Source organism: Adiantum capillus-veneris, chromosome 7 (genome assembly GCF_014529385.1).
Source record: "Adiantum capillus-veneris isolate H3 chromosome 7, ASM1452938v2, whole genome shotgun sequence".
Classification (NCBI taxonomy): Eukaryota; Viridiplantae; Streptophyta; class Polypodiopsida; order Polypodiales; family Pteridaceae; genus Adiantum; species Adiantum capillus-veneris.
This window is the reverse complement of record NC_140937.1, coordinates 50,017,841-50,034,950: the sequence shown is the minus strand read 5'-3', so window position 1 is coordinate 50,034,950 and position 17,110 is coordinate 50,017,841. Positions and strand designations below refer to the sequence as shown.

Here is a 17,110-nt window from a genome sequence, read left to right as displayed (position 1 = left end):
AGATGGATTTGCTTAGTGGGCATGTTTTCACAAGCTTGCTCAGAAATTTGGGAACCCGTGGTAACATGCCAGGAGGTAAAGGAGGCCATTTCTATGATCTCGTCACTCATTTAAATTTTGTACGTTGAACTGTCTTATTGGCCCTCGAAACCTGCAGATGCGACAATCGAAATATATAGAGGGACAAGGCACCTAAAGCTCCAAGAGGTAGAGAAGGAATATGAAGAATGGATACAAGAGATGCATGGTATCTACGATGAAGAGGTGGAATTGGACAACGAACAATGCCTGATCAGTATGGAGAGAACAGAGGAAGTTGGGTTCTCCCAAGATGGTTTGTTCCTATACTTATCAACCCACATTAGAAATGGAAGGTGTATCACAAAAATTCAAACCTGATGATTACATGTTTTGGTGTCAACATTGTAAGTTGAAATTCCAAAGCAAAGAGAGTAATTAATTTGAAACCTTTCAAGATGAGCCTAGGGCTTTCTACAATGACCAGAAACACTCAACTGTAATATTTAGATATCTTTTCAAATAGGTCTGTATCTTGTTTGGTAAAAGTCGGACTTGAAAGAGCTGGATGCTAGATCTGCATTCTTGCTGAAGTGCCAAGCTTGTGAGCGGGTTTGCCCAAGCCCTGAAAAACAGAGTACAAAAGATGTGTCCTGGATGCATAAGAGCCCTTATTATCTATACCATTCTCTAAGATGCAGTGGATCACACATGAGATGAAGCCGAGCAGATGTTATATTCGCTATAGATCTTTAACATTAGAACATCCAATAAAATTTCAAGCTTTATGTACAGGACTGTAAGTCAGGTCATTTTGGTATTTTCCTAGTTTCTTCTGTATCAATGTGTTCTAGGTCTTAATTTCTGAAAGAAATCATGTAAAGGAAGTAGCATGAGTACAAAGCGTGTTAAAAAACCCGCAGAAAAGCAAACATATGACATGCTGTATTGATGGCCAGCTGGGTGGCCAGTCCTCTAGTACGACCGAAAACCCTAGAATCTCTCTTTTTGTTTTGTAATATCTGAATATCATTTGACAATAGGCCTACTTTGGGCACTTTCCCATGTAGGAGATTCTTCAAGACTGGGCCCGATTATGATTTGTATGTTTGCAGCTGGGATATCAAATTGTTGCACGTGGATGACACGTGCCACGTGGATGACTTGCCAAGTGCATACGATTCGGACTCATGAACCTATAAAATTTTCCTCTCTAGTTTTCATACATTCAATAGGAAAATAATTGTCATCTTAAGTCAACTAACAAAATTATGCAAATTTAATGGAATGGATCTTAAGCTTTGGTCTTATTTTCCTATTTTTTTGCTTCTTACAGTGTTTAGGATATATACCCGTATGACCAGGAAGGGAGTCATGTGGAAGCAGGGTATGAGAATGAAGTTTTTCAAAGGAGTTCCGGGATATAAGGCTAAAGATTTCTATGCAACTTTAGAGTATTTCTTGTCAGAAGGGTTATCAGAAGACAAAGGTAATACTCTGATCGATGACTGCGAGTTGGAAATAAGTCTTTGATGATGCAATTTCTGTGGGTGAAGTCTGTCCCTTTTTGATGCATAAATGACTTGGGGGGACAGTGCATGGCTGCCTGTTGCAGTGAATTCTTGCTCGTGCCCATTCTGATGAAGTTAATTCTTTTGCAGGAAACACAAAGGTGATTTGTAGGTGCGCATACACTCTTGGATGCCTACTTATTCTGTAAATTCTTTAGGGGCATCACAGCATAGAATTCTTAGAGCAATGAGTATTAATACCTCTGATAATATATTACGGCTGTAATTCAAGTATTACTTCTGAGGCTCTATCTTTCAATATCATGGATTTTTATTGTTGTTTCCTTTATTCAGGCCCATGGAGATTGCCAAAGCTGAGGGTAGTAGGGTATTGATCGAGGATGAAGGAGTGGGGTTTGAGTTAAGGAAATCCAAGGCTGTGCCAATTGATTTTCTTACGTCTGACAAGGTGCTTTAATAAGATTGTTCTTTTGGGCGTACCTATGACAGGCAAATCACGTTTTCCAAAGTCACCTGTTAAAAGACAAGTTGTAGGTCTAGGCGTAAACGATGGTTTAGTCTATGTTAACTGAGTCAAGCTACCTTTTATTTGTTTGTGTGTTGTGTGTTACACCACAAAGGCATGGTCGATACATATAGACACACTTCTTTTCGGTAATAATGTTTTCCGCTAGTGGGGAATCTCAAAATAGAGTAAAAACCACAATCAATAGTTTTCAAGTACTTGACACTCAAAGGGTGCAGAGATGCCCTTTGACGTGTTTGCTATGATGTAATTTTCTTGTTAAAATGTAGCTTATCTCTAACCTTTTGGTGATGTCGAGAGTCCTGCCAGTATGATGTACGTTGCTTTCTTGAAGTAGCCTGTTAAGAAAAAAATGTTTTTCTTTTCTTGCTGCAGTGTGAAATTCTTCATGAAAGAGACTGGATGCGCATCTGTGACAACAGACGACTTCATGAGCCTGGTGACATCGAGATCCTCGACAAAAAGATTCTTGAAAGCCTCGGTCTGAATGGGGTAAAAATGCAGTTTTTTTACATTGATGTAATATTTGATATTTAAAGAAAGTACTCACTCAGTCCAAGGAATACATGGACAAAATGCAAGGACTGTCAGTTTTTTTGAGCACACCAAGTGCAGATTTTGTCTTGAAAATTTCAACAATATGGGAAGATTGAAACTAAGACAGTGAGCATCACAGTGCGGTGTATATTGTTTTCTCTTGAAAATTTTAATGACATGGAAGAATAAGGGCAAAGTAGTACCCATTATAGTGCTCTTCTTATTTTATTGTATATAAATGCATTTTATTGGGAATTTGAGTGAGAGTAGGAACGTCCTGTTCCTGATTAGAGCATTTCCAATGCACCATCTATGGCAGGAAATGAATCGTCTAAGCACATTCAGCTGGTTTTTTGTTTGTGATCGTAGGGTAGTCGTGGCACTTTTTGTATTGGGCTATAATTCATGAGATAATCCATTGAGGCAGTCTACACCTTGGTGCTTCCTTGTCAATAGAACCAAGGAATCCACTCTAAAGTAAAGGATTGCTCTGTATGCCAGTGATTGAATGTGGCAAATGTTTATGTCACATTTGCCGTGCAGTTTTGTGCTGATTTATATGGATATACTCTCGTTCGTTTTAGGGATTCATTTATTGAGTGATTGACTCCTGTCTTTTGTTGGCTGCGTGTGGCCAGTCTAGAGCACAAGAACTTAAAATTTCGAAGCAGACAGATCAAAAACTGTTTTATTCAAATAGTGATATTCTCTTGTTGCAGGGCGTTGCTCCAGTTGTGAAAGCAGGAGTCAGACCCTTTGAAAATATCTATGCAGTTATCAGACCCAACAGTTTTTTGAAACTAGCACAAGATGGAAAAAATTTAAATCCAATCGATCAGAAAAACATCGTGAAAAAGGCCATGCAAATGAAGATGCAATTAAAACAGCTGAATGTCTTGGATTTTCATACATCAGGCAAATTGAGTCCGGAAGACTTTGATATGGACAAAGTTACGGTTGGTACTGAGCAAAGCATCAATAACATTCACGGGTTTTACTGTTTCAGTATTGATAAAGCCAACTTTGGAAGGTTCTATACAAAGGCTGGAAAATATTCTCTAACATTTTCTGTGGTAAGTCCAAAGAAGCTTGGCATTCGAATGGCCTATATACTGAAAATAACTAATCTTCGATTTTAGATTGTGGCATTTTCAGACGGTATGGTTGTACTGGCTAGTTTATGTCACCTGTCACACCCTTTTAACCTATCATGTACTTGGATAACTTATTCTTCATGTGTACTCAGTCACAGAGGCATTCATATAGCATTTTAGTAAACCAATGGTTGCTGACTTTTGTGAGAATCGTTATGTTCTTTCTTATAATTTATGGTTTGATTGATTAGGAAGAAGCATCCATGGTTCTTTTGAAAAGAGAAAGTCTATGGACACTGGAAGAGTTAACGCATTAAGGAGATAAAAATACTGCTGCTGATTGAGGCTTATTTGCAATGATATTTGATGTAGATTGATGAAGGGAGTCTTGACATAATCTTGGAAAAGACATTGGAATTGAATGTTTTACCGTCCGACAAGGTTTGCAGATGGGTATTGAAAGATGTGGATGGCTCGGATATTCCTATTGCTAGGTAAGTTTTCATGTCTTGTGTTTGTTTCTGCTGTTTTTTTCTTGTCCCCAGGCAAGATGTATATTCATTAGTTGTTGAATACCAAGTGAGCATCAAGCACTTCCATTGTGTTGAAAATCTAATGAAACTACCATGGAATGGCAGTCGGGGAATACCATTCCACGTTTGCACTATTCATTTCTCTAAAATGTTCTAAGGCGTCTGTAAAGCCTCCTTTACTTTGGCAAAAGTAATCTACTGTTCTTGAGTGTACTAATTGCTTCAAAAATCTTGTTCTTGGTGCACAGTATCGATTGAACCTTGCGCCCTCGACAATCTCAAACGGTGCCTTCCTCATTGAGGTGTGAACAATGTTGTTGTAAGGAAACTCCAGCAGAGGCAACTACTTTTCCCAGTAATTCTTGTGGTCAGAGATATAAGACTTAAACAAGTCCCAAACCACGGAATTGGCTATCTTGCGTGGATGGAAGAGGACGAGAATTTAAGCCGAGTGCCTATATTCTCCCACATTGCTTTCCTAAACAAACTCGTAAATCTTGGGTCTCTATCTGGGATTGAAGAAGTAGGCATGCCATGTAGTCTGAAATTATGCGAGACAAACAGTTTAGCCTTTAGCTTTCACTCTCTTAAGAGTTTCTGGTACGAAGTGAGCTTGATTGCTGAATCTGTCGATTATTGTCCACATGCCATTATGCTCACTTATCGACCCGTCATTGGACCCATATGAGATGACCGTTCTCCTCCTTGGTTGGAAGCCTCGGGGAAAGCGGATACCCTCGTGGGTACGTTGTGATGTGCACTCGAGGAATGGAACTGCAAGGCACGTCTCTGTAGCGAAATTCCTTGGTGAGGCTGTGCCCCGGTAGTTGAGTGCTTTGTATAGGCCAATGGAGGGATAATGCCTTGGCGATTTGTGCTTGTCAAACTTTACCTTTTGACACAGCAAACAAGTATGCACAAATTCCTCCATGTCCGTGAAAGGAGGCCAATAGATATACTTTTCTTACCCCTTCCAAGGTACCGTCTATGCTGAACAAATGGAGGAATGTGGTACTCCGTCAATGCCTTTTGCCTCAATCCCCGTGTCACATACAACATGGATTTTTGCATGAAGTAACCTTCTTTGATAGTATATCTTGCAACTATCTCCCCATCTGTACCCTGTCGCCTACATCCTGAGCAGGAGGCATGTTGCCCGGGAAGAAGAGAATCGCCGCATTAAGGGCATATTGAGCAACAAGATCCATGAGCTCCTGGCCTGGAATACGCACTTCCATGACAGGAGCAGGCCCTTCCCATGCTCGATGTGCATTTTCGAAATCCTCATGAAGACAATCTTTGATCAGAGATAAAGCATCCATAGCCGGATTCTCCGAAGCTTTCCGGCGCTTGTAGATACACTGATTACCCAAATCCATCCGCACCAGAAATCACACTTTCACTCAAACACATACACACACACACACACACATTTTTTTGTAAATCTATTGGATTAATTTACATGTGGGAAGCCTCAACGCGAGGAAAACCCACCATAAAGATCTATACAACCGAAAATGCAGAAGTCACTCCATATAGGAGCAAACTTCCAAACTAGAAACAATCATAGAAAAGTGTCAAAGTCGTGATGTCTATGTCTTATAGTCTACAGCAGTCAAACAAGGATTGCCGTAGAGAGCCTCTAAAGTGAGCGTAGAGTTGAAACTGTCGAGATTCAAAAAGAGTAACATTTCTTTTGGACCAGATCGAGGAGAAGGCCCAAAATCTGACCCAATGTATGAAAATCGCATGCGGACGCAATTGCAGTGTGAGTTTTCCGAAAACCCAGAAAAGTTTCCCAAATGCAGCAGAAGAAAACCTTGAACGCAATCGCCTTGAGCACAAGCAAAAAATCCCGAGAGTCGGGGCAAAACCAAAGATGATTCCATTCGATTCGAGCATCGTCGGCAAGATGAAGAGGCAATGCGACGAGAAGCCAAAATCTTACCCACCGGTAATATGCCAAGCATGAATCTCCATAGAAACACTCTTTGTTTTAATGGGAACTTGCTTTTCCAATTGATGGAAAGAACCATTTTCCACCACCGCATTGACTTATGCATGTGCCAAAGCAAGTTGCCATGAGACTGTATCCACGGAGGACGCACAATAGCTCTGTAAATTTGCCTTGAAGTCCAATTCTGCATAGAAACAGGTTTGGAACCTGAGGAATTACCAATGAGTTCCTAATCTTTAAGCCTATCCTCCTCATGGAGTATTGGCATAGGTATGAGAGGAGCAAGCAAAGCACATATGTCCCTCCAAATTGGCCGATGGTGCATGCCCAAATTAAGTGTCTGACAAGCACGGGGAAAAGATAACACAACCATTTTCATCCACAACATCCTCAATACGTCTGATACCCATTTTCATCAAGTTGTAAGCCTTGACCGGTTGAGTAATTGCCAAGGGAAAAGGAAATACTGCAGACCAGTGAAGGCTTTCTTTCCGCAATGAGTTACCGTTCAAAGAGGATCTCCCGGACCACTTAATCTGAGAAAGTACATGTTTCCAATCTAGTATCAATCTTGTAGAGTGAGGGCAGCCAGGTATGGTACCTTCAAAGCGACCCAATACAACTTCCCATTGATCAGTGATCCAATTACCATATGCCTTTGTGCTCATAGAACTGCACATAGTAGCTAGCATGCGTGACCAAGGTTGTACTTGCACGAAAAAATCAGCCAGCAGTGTGGCTTTGCATGCCAAAAGATGGAAATGTATGTTCAATATATTAAGCCCACCATGCGATCTTGGTGTACAAGTAGACTGCATTCTCAACAAGCGTAAAGCTTTGCGTTTGGGATGTGTCTTCCATAACAATTCCATTGCGTGCGACATAAAGGCTGAAATGTCTTTATGCATCCAAGACAGCAACGACAAATAGAATTGAACATGTGCCATCACAATGGATTGTACTATTCGCAGTCGTACATGAAGAGGCCAAGTGGACAATTCCCAATATCTCAGTTTTTGTGCAAGCTACCATTCCATTTGTTGTGTCGTTGTAATGAACCAACCAATTGGATAACCAAGGTGACGTATCACATCATGTGGTGACAATAGTTGTCCATGCCATAAAATAGAGTGCCAGTCGCAAGAATTAAGAGGCAGTTGAAGTTGATATGCAAACCAGCTGCCAACCCAAAATCTGACAAAATCATCATCAAAGCTTGAAGATCTGCACGATCATTTTTAGGCATAAAAAAAGAGTCGTCCGCATATGCCTGAGGAAGAAAAGGACTCCCTGGAATTTGCACTCCATGTAACAAACCAGCGTCAACCATCTTGTCCACATATAAAAGCAATGGGTGAGTGGAAATTGCATAAAGCAAAGCACTCAACGGACAACCCTGTCTAACAGAACGAACCAGTTCCCAAGGGTCAAAGAGCCCGTCCGCAATGATAGCACGAGTCGTAGCCTCAGAATACAGCCAGTAAATGACATTAATCCATTTAGGACCAAAACCCAATTTAGACATAATCTGAGAAATAAAATCCTAGCAAACCGAATCAAAGGCTTTGGCTATGTCTACCTGCAATACAAGTACATCTTGAGAGGAATATTTTGCATATTCAATGGGTATCATAGCATTCGCAATATTATCAATAATATGACATCTCGGAATGAACCCATGTTGATGAGGATGAAGGCCACGATGAAGAATCTCCCTTACTCTGTGCACCAGCATCTTGGCAACAAGTTTGTATACGACTGGCATAAGAGTGATTGGTCTCCAATCATCAAAGATTTCAGCCAAATGCTTTTTCGGGAGCAATTTCAACAAACCTTGTTTTCCTTAAAGATGGAAGCTGCTGTTCCAACCATGCACTGTTTATCATGAGCAATAAAGCATCTTTCAGTTCAAACTTCATCCCAAAAAGCATGAAAAAATTTCAACAGTAAGGCCATCCCATCCTGGAGCTTTCCCCTTCCCTAGTGCTTTCAAAGCATGATACAGCTCTTCATCTGAGAAGGGTTGTTCCAATGCATTCGCTTCATCAGAATCCATAATCGGGGAAACAACTTCTAGAAATTGCAGTCTACCACAAGATTCTGAAGCAGATAAAGGGGCAGGAGCAGCAAACAATCTAGCATAATGCTGAACGCATTCCTGGGACCATAGTTACCGGGGAACTCGTTCCGCAGGCCCTAGAAGGCCGGAACGCCGTTCCCTCCCTCTCTGCCAAGCTGGAAGGCCCCGGAACGTTTTGCCGTTCCGGGTGACCACCTGATACCGGAACGGCTCCGGAACGGCCCGGAACGGTCCGGAACGGCCAACTCTCAAAAATGGGAAGAAATAGGCAGTTTTTTGCAAATTTGCAATGAACATTAGGTGTTTTTTTAGTGTGCAAGGACTCAACAATTAAAATGCACCCCCTCACACCCATTCCCTTCTCAAGCATTATTTGGGTGTTTTTTATGCCTCCCGTTCCGCGCCGTTCCCGTTCCGGACCCCTGGCCGTTCCCCCGTTCCGCGAGGGTCCCCGTCGCCGTTCCCGTTCCGCGTTCCGGGTAACTCTGCATGGGACAGTTGCAGTTTCGAAGAAGTTCATGAGCCATCTGAAATTTTGATGCGAGAAATGGAGTCTCTGTCGCGAAGCTTGCAAGCTTTTAAAAAATTGTTTGGATGAACAACCTTTGTCCGCTATTTGCTTTTCTCTAGATCGTACTTGCCATTTGTGAACTTTACGCATTTGATTGCATGAAATTACATGGTTTGCCTCACATAACAATTCTTGAACCGACTGAACCGACAAACCATCAGAATCCGACTCCATAATACATTGTCGATGTTGTTTTGCCCAAGCCAATGCTCGTCTTTGATCCCCAAGATACCATATTCCAAAGCATACCTTGAATAACAGATTGCATATGTACCACAAAAGAATGCCATGCAAATTCAATGTCAGCATGCACATGCATGAAAAGAGGATGTATAGCCGTGACAACCATTTGACGGAAAACCTCATGCGATAGGTAACTGCTATTTACATGTAATAAACGGCGAGACGGCAAAGCACCCTCAGTTCGAGACATATCAAGCAACATCTCCAACCATAATGGAGCATGATCTGATAAACATATGGAATGATCTATCCATATTTTACATACAAAAGAGTTTCACTGATTTGCATTGTGAAGATACCACCAATCTAGTCTCGCTCGATAGCGAGCAGAAGCATTATGCGTATTTGTAAATCCCGAACTGATCGGATTTGTACAAATCCATAACTCCTCAGCATGCAAAACCTCTAGTAAAGATGACCATCTCTGTTTCTCAAACTGAAGCATATGCGAATTCTGAGAAGTATTATCTCGAGAAGATGGCGAGTTATTGAAATCACCACAAATGAAAGCATTTGAGAGCCAGGGATAAGTTCTCAAAGAACTCCACAAGAGAGCTTGCGTTCTAGAGGATTGCGAAGCATACACACTAGCAAACTCGTATATTTCCGCATTTATGATACATTGGACAACCATCCATCTAACATCAGGATCATTGTATGCGACATGGTTCATGGTGGACTAGCATAACCACTCCTGAGAAATTTGTAGAGCCTGCATAAAAGATATGGTAGGCCGCAAAGAATCCAGACTGACCAGCCTAACAATGTTGATTGTGCTCTTGCAAACAGACAACATGAGGATGCATTGTATTGACGTAATCCCAAAAAAGCCTGCATTTATTTACATGCGAGAGGCCTTGTATGTTAAAAGAGACACACTTAAGTGAAGAAGACATTGAGTATATACATATGTACAGATCCTTGCATAAAAGATCAAGCAACAACCATATCTTCATGCTCGTCAGGCTGAGCATGAACATGAAGAACATCCATGTCATCTACATCCAGCAAAGGCAACCCTAACATCAATCCAAAGTCTAGAAGCTGGAGACGTATCCATTGAAATCTGTCCCGGCATAGGAGCTGTCGCACTCCAATTTATAGATTGGAGAGGCTTTGTCTTCGGTGAGAAAACTGTTTTTGGCTGTTGCCAACCATTAAGATCAGCCTTTTTAGCGCCTGCGAGATCGAAGCTTTCCCCTTGTCTTTAGCTTTTGAAGACTGTGCAACTAGCTGAGGAGCAGACTTTAAATTAGCATCAGATACGACAGATCCCGAAGGTTTAGCTTTTTCTGTTACTAAACAAGCAGGAACAATGTCCGATTGAGGGATAGCATTTGGGGGTGGCTTATGAACCACCTGTGGACACTCCGAAGCAAGATGTCGAAATTTATGGCATGTAAAACACGTGCCTGCAAAAACTCCCCATTTCAAATCAAAATAGGTTTCCCCCATTTCAACATCTTCAACGTCAATTGCAATAGATGGCGGAGTGGGTTTATCAGTGTCCCACAAAATGCAAAACCTGTTTCTATTTCCTGTGGGACGAGGAGGACAGATTACTTTACCCAATGAGGCGGCCAAACCAGCCAGCTCCTCTCTCATATAGTCAGGAAAATTCACTACTTCGACCCATATTGGACAAGAGTGACGAATCAAATCCTGATAGTCCTTGCTAGGCGACCAAGGCAAAACATGAACCATCTGCCTGCCATAAAACAATGGCGAAGCCTCAAGCAATTTTTGCTTATACATGTGATCTGTCAGATGTACCTCGTAAAATCCACGAGAAGCAAAAAAGACTCCCTCAATAAAACATCTGATAAAATCGAGTTAATCCATTGCGCAACATCATTCGCAGAGGGCAAACGTCCTGGAACGAAAATTATGACCGCCGACTGCGTTAATTTTCTGAGGGGGAAACTATACTGGGTAGCTTCATTTTATATTTCAAGGTGGGCACAGGCTTGTTCCAATTCGATCTGCTCTCACCAAATTCCTCATGAAGAGCATCAAATACATACTGAGAGTCAGAATCCGCAGAATCCGCCGTATCATTTACATGCACACTATCTGTATGTTGCCTTTTGAAATCTGAAGAGCAGTCTCTTCTACTGTACGCCTACGAAGAGGAAGGATCCATTGCGAAGAAAACCCGGCTGCTGCTGCTGGACTCTGTCTTGTATTTACAAATGACACTTCCTAACTTTTTTTTTTTTGGTAAATCTGCTGCTGGACTCTGTTTTGTATTTACACTTACTAACACCCAGACATAGGCACAGATGCTCACAGACACACACACACTCGCAGACACACACACACACAGCGCTGAACAAAGGCCGACTTCTGGTTCACGATTTTGTATAGCTTGATGATCTGCTGGGCAGCGAGAGAAGGTTCAGCAGCCTGAGTAAGAAGGCACCCTCAGCGATCGCCCGACACAAAATCGGCGTGAGGAAGAGGAAGAAAATGCTGAAGCAGCAAGCGCGGAGCCGCAAGAGGAAGCAGCAGCAGCAACAGCGGCCATGGCTTCTCACGACCTTTCTCGCCTTCGAAGTTCGACTCGATTGTTCCCCACACACACACACACACACACACACACACTAAAACCAAATGCAAACTGAACAGAGTACGGAGTGTGCAGGGGCAGACTGCTGAGCCTAGTGCCAATTGCTGCGCAAAGCGCTCGGAGCTTTCTGTACGGGTAGGTTGCGCTGGACTAGAGGCACGCAAGGGCTGGAAATCGTGCAGGGCTGAGGGCGCGCAAAGGCAAATCACATGCAGAGGCAATTCATGTATCACACCTCACACACACACACACAATCTTTTTTTTTTGTAAATCTGCTTTGATTACTTTACAAGTGGGAAACCTCAAAGCGAGGAAAACCCACGAAAAGAAAGGGATACAAAGAGCGGAGCACTATGAGGCTCCGAAAGCTAGAAACAATCAAAGTAAATCCTATAGGCGTCAAGAGTGATGTCTCCAATGTCAGGAGCAAAATGTAGTGCTTGACCAAGAGATGATTTGAAATAGGGGAAGGGGTCAACATAAGTGCCTTGGAACATTAAGGAGTTCCTATGGTGACAGATGGCCCACATAGTCCAAAATCTGACCCAGGTGAAGAACACCGCAAACTGAGAATGCGATGACTGAAGCACCCCAAAAAGCCAAAAGTGTCTGTGAAAAGAGCCGGAAGGAGTTCCTATGGTGCCAGATGGCCCACATAGTCCAAAATCTGACGCAGGTGAAGAACACCGCAAACTGAGAATGCGATGACTGAAGCACCCCAAAAAGCCAAAAGCGTCCGGAAAAGATCCGGAAGGAAAACGCAACCGAAGAGCAGTCGACACTTGCCAAATGAAGTGTGGCATGGTCTCCTCAGCTTCAAGGCATCTGGGGCAATGGGAAGGCACAATATGCCGAGCATGTGACACATTGCCAACAGGTAGAGCGCTGTAGCAGGCTACAGTGTCACTTTCACAGGACACACACTGTTAGTACAGTTGGTTTGGTCTGGTCCACACTGGATGGATTCTCTGGGCTGGGCAGTGACAAGTGGCAAGATACAGACGGTGGTCTAGTGGATCGTGGCCAGGTCACCACCACCAGTATATTAGTACGTAGTTCTACACCCACAATTGGGCACTGACGACGTTAGTGGGGATGTTGTGGTATTTAGTCAATACTATGCATGATGGAGCTGATGGTTATATTGTCTTGTGGGTGACTACCATGGGTCTATACCTTGCACTTTCCTTCAAGGGTGAATCTGGGCTTATCCTGGATTCATCTAGGTATATTGGTTTAGGTGGCTGGCATTTATGAGCCGTTGGTGGATCATCTGCTAGATATATGATCTTTATGTAGTCGTCTAGAGTGAGTCTATACACAGAGCACGTCTTCACCATCCTTGCACATCTGAGCCTCGACACCCCATTGTACCTGAGAGTCTTGGGCTAGAGCTGAGTGTGCTGCCATGCCAGAGTCTGTATCAGTTCTTTGAGATAGTCTCTGGGCTTGGCAGTGACACGTGGCAGGATACGGACGGTGGTCTAGTGGATCGTGGCCAGGTCACCACCACCATTGAGTTTGGAGATTGGCTTAGGTGGCTGGCATTTATGAGCCGTTGGTGGATCATCTGCTAGATATATGGTCCAGTGTCGTCGTCTAGGAGCGAGTTTTTATACACTGCACGTCTTCACCATCCCTGCACATCTGAGCCTCGACACCCCATTATACGTGAGAGTCCTGGGCTGGAGCTGAGTGTGCTGCCACGCCAGAGTCTGTATCAGTTCTTTGAGATAGTCGAGTCATTTGTTGTGGTCTACCGTTGCTGTTGTGTCTCTGTGAGCTCAGTTGTTGTCTATTGTTTCTTGTTTTCAGTCTGTTTTGAGTGAGATTGTAACGCACATTGCATTGAGAAGCACCCATTGTAGAGAGCACGACACACTATCTGCGCTACAAGCTCCCACGAAGCAGCACCACAAGAAAACCTGTTCCTTCAAAGGTAGATGACTCTGCCAAATACGAGACATTGTGTGTCGCCACCACAAGGATGACTCGGAGAGCAACCACAGCTGATTACCATGATGCACAATCCATATATCAGACTGAAGGATAGCATATACACTGCCAGCTGAGATGCAGTCCAATCTAGCAGTAGCCAGATTCCAATTACAGAAGCAAGATTCCACATCCAAAGGAGGAATGGGTGAGTGATCAGCAAGCATCCTTTGAATTTCCCGTCGGAGAGAAGAATAGTGAGGACCCAACCGAAAGCGGGACACTCCATCAGCGAACGAAAGAACATAACCCGAGTCATCAAGCACCTGATGCACCTGACAAATTCCTTTTTGGGCAAGAAAATATGCTTGGCGAGGAGACCGTTGAACCAAAGTCGAAGCGAAGGCTCTGCTCCTATGCAGACTCTCCAAACGAAGAGAGTTACCCACAGCGGATGGTCGACCATTCCAAGCCAAATGCGAAGTGACAACTTTCCAATCAACAATCAGAGAAGAAGTAAAGGGACATCCAGGAATGTGTCCTTCAAGTTTCCCAAAAACAACATACCAATAATAAGCCGGTTGCCAATGACCAAAAGCTAGGGTGACAATGTGCGTACACAAATGTGTGACCATGAGAGCCCAAGGTTGTTGTTACTCCACCAAAACTGGCAACATCATAGCTTTCCGAGCCAAAAGATGACGTCGCAAGTCCAAAATATTTAACCCTCCAAGCTGCTTGGGAGAATACAGCTTGTCCATAGAGAGAAGCGGAAGACCCTTCTTGGTAGACGAGGTCCACCAAAAATGCTCTAAAATATGGGACATGAGGGACTGCAAGGGTAACCGAGGCCAGGATAACAAAGGCAAGTAAAACTCCACATAAGCCACAAGGATGCATTGGACAATCCTGAGACGTACATGAAGTGGCCACGTGGACAGTTTTCAATAATTCAACTTGGAATGTAGACGTTGGAGCACCCAATCGAGTTTCTACATAGCCGATACATTCCAACAAAACGCATAACCCAAATGGCGAACCAGAACATGTGGAAGAACAATCTCCTCAGGCCACAATATCTTATGACAATCACACTCCTTCAGAGGCAATAGCTTGGATTTACAAAAGTTAACTTTGAGACCTGTTGCCATTCCAAACAAGTGAAGAGTATGCATAATTTGTTGTACATCATCATAGTGATTACGAGGCATAAACAAAGAGTCATCCGCAGAGGCCTGGCCAGCAAATTGTCGTCTTGAAGGTAAAGTCAGGCCATGCAGTGTGCCACTGGAAGTCAAGGAATCCAAATACATAAGCAAGGGGTGAGTAGCGATCGCATAAAGCAGAGCACTCAAAGGGTAGCCCTGCCTCACCGACCGTCCCAAAGGCCAAGATTCTGTAAGAGATCCATCCAGCAAGCCCGCAGAAGTGCTGTGTGCATACAAGAAAAGCACGACACGGGATATCCTAGACCCAAATCCCAAGTGTTGCACAGTATCCGCAATATAATCCCAAAGAACAGTATCAAAGGCCTTTTCAATGTCAACCTGCATGACCAAGACATCCTGTCGAGTGTATTTTGCATATTCCATACCAATGATGACATTCGCAAGGTTATTAGTAATTTGACCTCTTGGAATGAAGCCATTTTGAGATTGATGCAAGCCTTCGTGCAGAAAGCACATGAGTCGGTTAGCTAGCATTTTTGCCATTAATTTATATACCACAGGCATAAGTTTTATAGGGCGCCAATGAGAGAATTCTTCGCACAATGCATGCTTAGGTATCAGCTTGAGCAAAACTTCTTTCCAAGAGGAGGGCAGTTCTTGCTGTTCCCAAGCTGTATTCATCATGAACAATAGAGGCAATTTCAAATAATCCCAGAAGGACAAGAAAAATTCCACAGAGAGACCATCCCAACGAGGAGCTCTCCATCGACCCAAATCAAGCAAGTTGGCATGCAATTCCGGCTCAGTGAAAACATCTTCCAAGTCTTGAGCTTGCGCATCGAAAGGATGGGAGTAAGATGAGATAGAAACATGTGACTCGCTTGGCAAGCTGCTCTCGTGGGAGAAGAAGGGGCCTCAAAAATCTTGCCATAATGAGAATGTAGGGGTAGTGCTAGCTCTTGTAAAGTGGAGGTCCATTCCCTTGACTGTAATATAACTCTCCGTATAGCTTGAGACGGCCTGGAGTGTTGCAAATGCTAGAAAAATTGTTTAGAAGAACATCCTTTATCTGCAAAAGCTTGTTGTCGAGCTCGAGTTTGCCATTTGGCCAATTTCCTCTCATCATTGTGCCATAACATAGCGCGAGCAGAAAACAACTCAGTCGCTTGAGTGTTAGTAAGAGAAGAATGATTCGCCAAGTGCATTAGTCTGCTACAAGCATCCTTCGCGTGATTAACCTGTTCCCTTAATTGTGACAAATAATCCCTGCTATAATCCTGGATAACACACTGAACACGCTTAACAAAGCGGAACCAGGCTATGTCCATATCAACATACATCTGGGAGATGAAAGGCGGGATGATATCCACAATCATAGCGCGAAAAGGCTCATGCTTGAGATAAGCATCATTGACATGCAAAAGCCTCTTCTTGGGCAGGCGATCATTGGCATCAAAAGAGACAAAACGAAGTTTTTCAAGCATACAGGAAAATGATCAGAAAGACACATAGCTTAATCAATCCTCAGCTCGCATACGAAGTCATCATACTGTTGCATGTGAAAAAGATACCAACGATCTAGTTGAGCGCGATACATCGATTGAGCATTATCTTGAAAAGTGAATCCTGGATTATACGCATGCGATAGGGGCCACAAATCAAGCCCATTACATGTCAGCATAAATTGATCCCATGATTGCCGTTCCGTATGAAGCGTGTGAGAATGCCCAGTAGTATTATCCGCAAGGTTAGGTGCATTATTAAAATCCCCACAAAGAAATGCATTAGAACGCCAACAATAAGAGGGCATAGCACTCCACAACCGTGCCCTAATTTCTGCCAGAAACCCTAATTTCCGAAAATCGCGGAGGTGAAAAAAAATAAAAATAAATTTTTGGGAAAATTTTGAGCAACGCAAATCTCAGCTTTTTGCTATGATTTAGGAGAAAGAGAGAGAAACAGAGAACTTGCTTTTTTTTACTGACTCTCTTTCTCAGAGAGAGAGAGAATCTGCTTTTGCTCTCAAGCTTTTGGGGCTCTGCTTTTGGGCATCCCTTGTAATCTTTAAATTAGTGGTGAGGGCCTCACTTCTCAGAGCATCTGGACGTAGAGTCTGAGAGTGAAACCCTAACCGCTCTCTTGTACTTTGATGATTGAATAATACAAAAAGAAATACCAAAAGGGACGCTAGTCTTTGGGGCCAATATCTCTAGGCACGGAACTCCGCCGTGCCAGTCCAAATCTATTGTGATCTGTGAATTGTTTGAAGTGGTTATTTGGTGCTGTCGTGATTGATTCTTGACTTGGAGTGTCCAAGTCTGTTATAGTGGTATTAGAGCACGGCCG

At 43.1% G+C, this 17,110-nt stretch overlaps 2 protein-coding genes and 1 pseudogene across 3 annotated transcripts in view; 1 reads left to right on the top strand and 2 right to left on the bottom strand.

The window, feature by feature from the left end:
- LOC147453822 (structural maintenance of chromosomes flexible hinge domain-containing protein GMI1-like) overlaps positions 1-17,110 on the top strand; it is a 232,778-nt gene that overhangs the window by 152,019 nt on the left and 63,649 nt on the right. For both annotated transcript variants that reach the window (XM_086515908.1, XM_086515909.1), the window contains 8 exons: positions 3-75; positions 158-334; positions 1,355-1,507; positions 1,680-1,701; positions 1,884-1,998; positions 2,452-2,568; positions 3,333-3,686; positions 4,080-4,201. In XM_086515908.1, coding sequence (XP_086372034.1) covers positions 3-75; positions 158-334; positions 1,355-1,507; positions 1,680-1,701; positions 1,884-1,998; positions 2,452-2,568; positions 3,333-3,686; positions 4,080-4,201 — 1,133 coding nt within the window. The remainder of the gene's footprint in view (positions 1-2; positions 76-157; positions 335-1,354; positions 1,508-1,679; positions 1,702-1,883; positions 1,999-2,451; positions 2,569-3,332; positions 3,687-4,079; positions 4,202-17,110) is intronic.
- Positions 5,344-5,619, bottom strand: LOC147453825 (uncharacterized). The gene has a single exon (XM_086517204.1). It carries the CDS (start codon positions 5,617-5,619, stop codon positions 5,344-5,346), a length of 276 nt encoding a protein of 91 aa, XP_086373330.1.
- Positions 5,833-6,865, bottom strand: LOC147453824 (uncharacterized; annotated as a pseudogene).

Bases quoted from the DNA above. Each gene is read 5' to 3' on its own strand.
- LOC147453825 (XM_086517204.1), bottom strand. From the start codon at position 5,619: ATGGATTTGGGTAATCAGTGTATCTACAAGCGCCGGAAAGCTTCGGAG.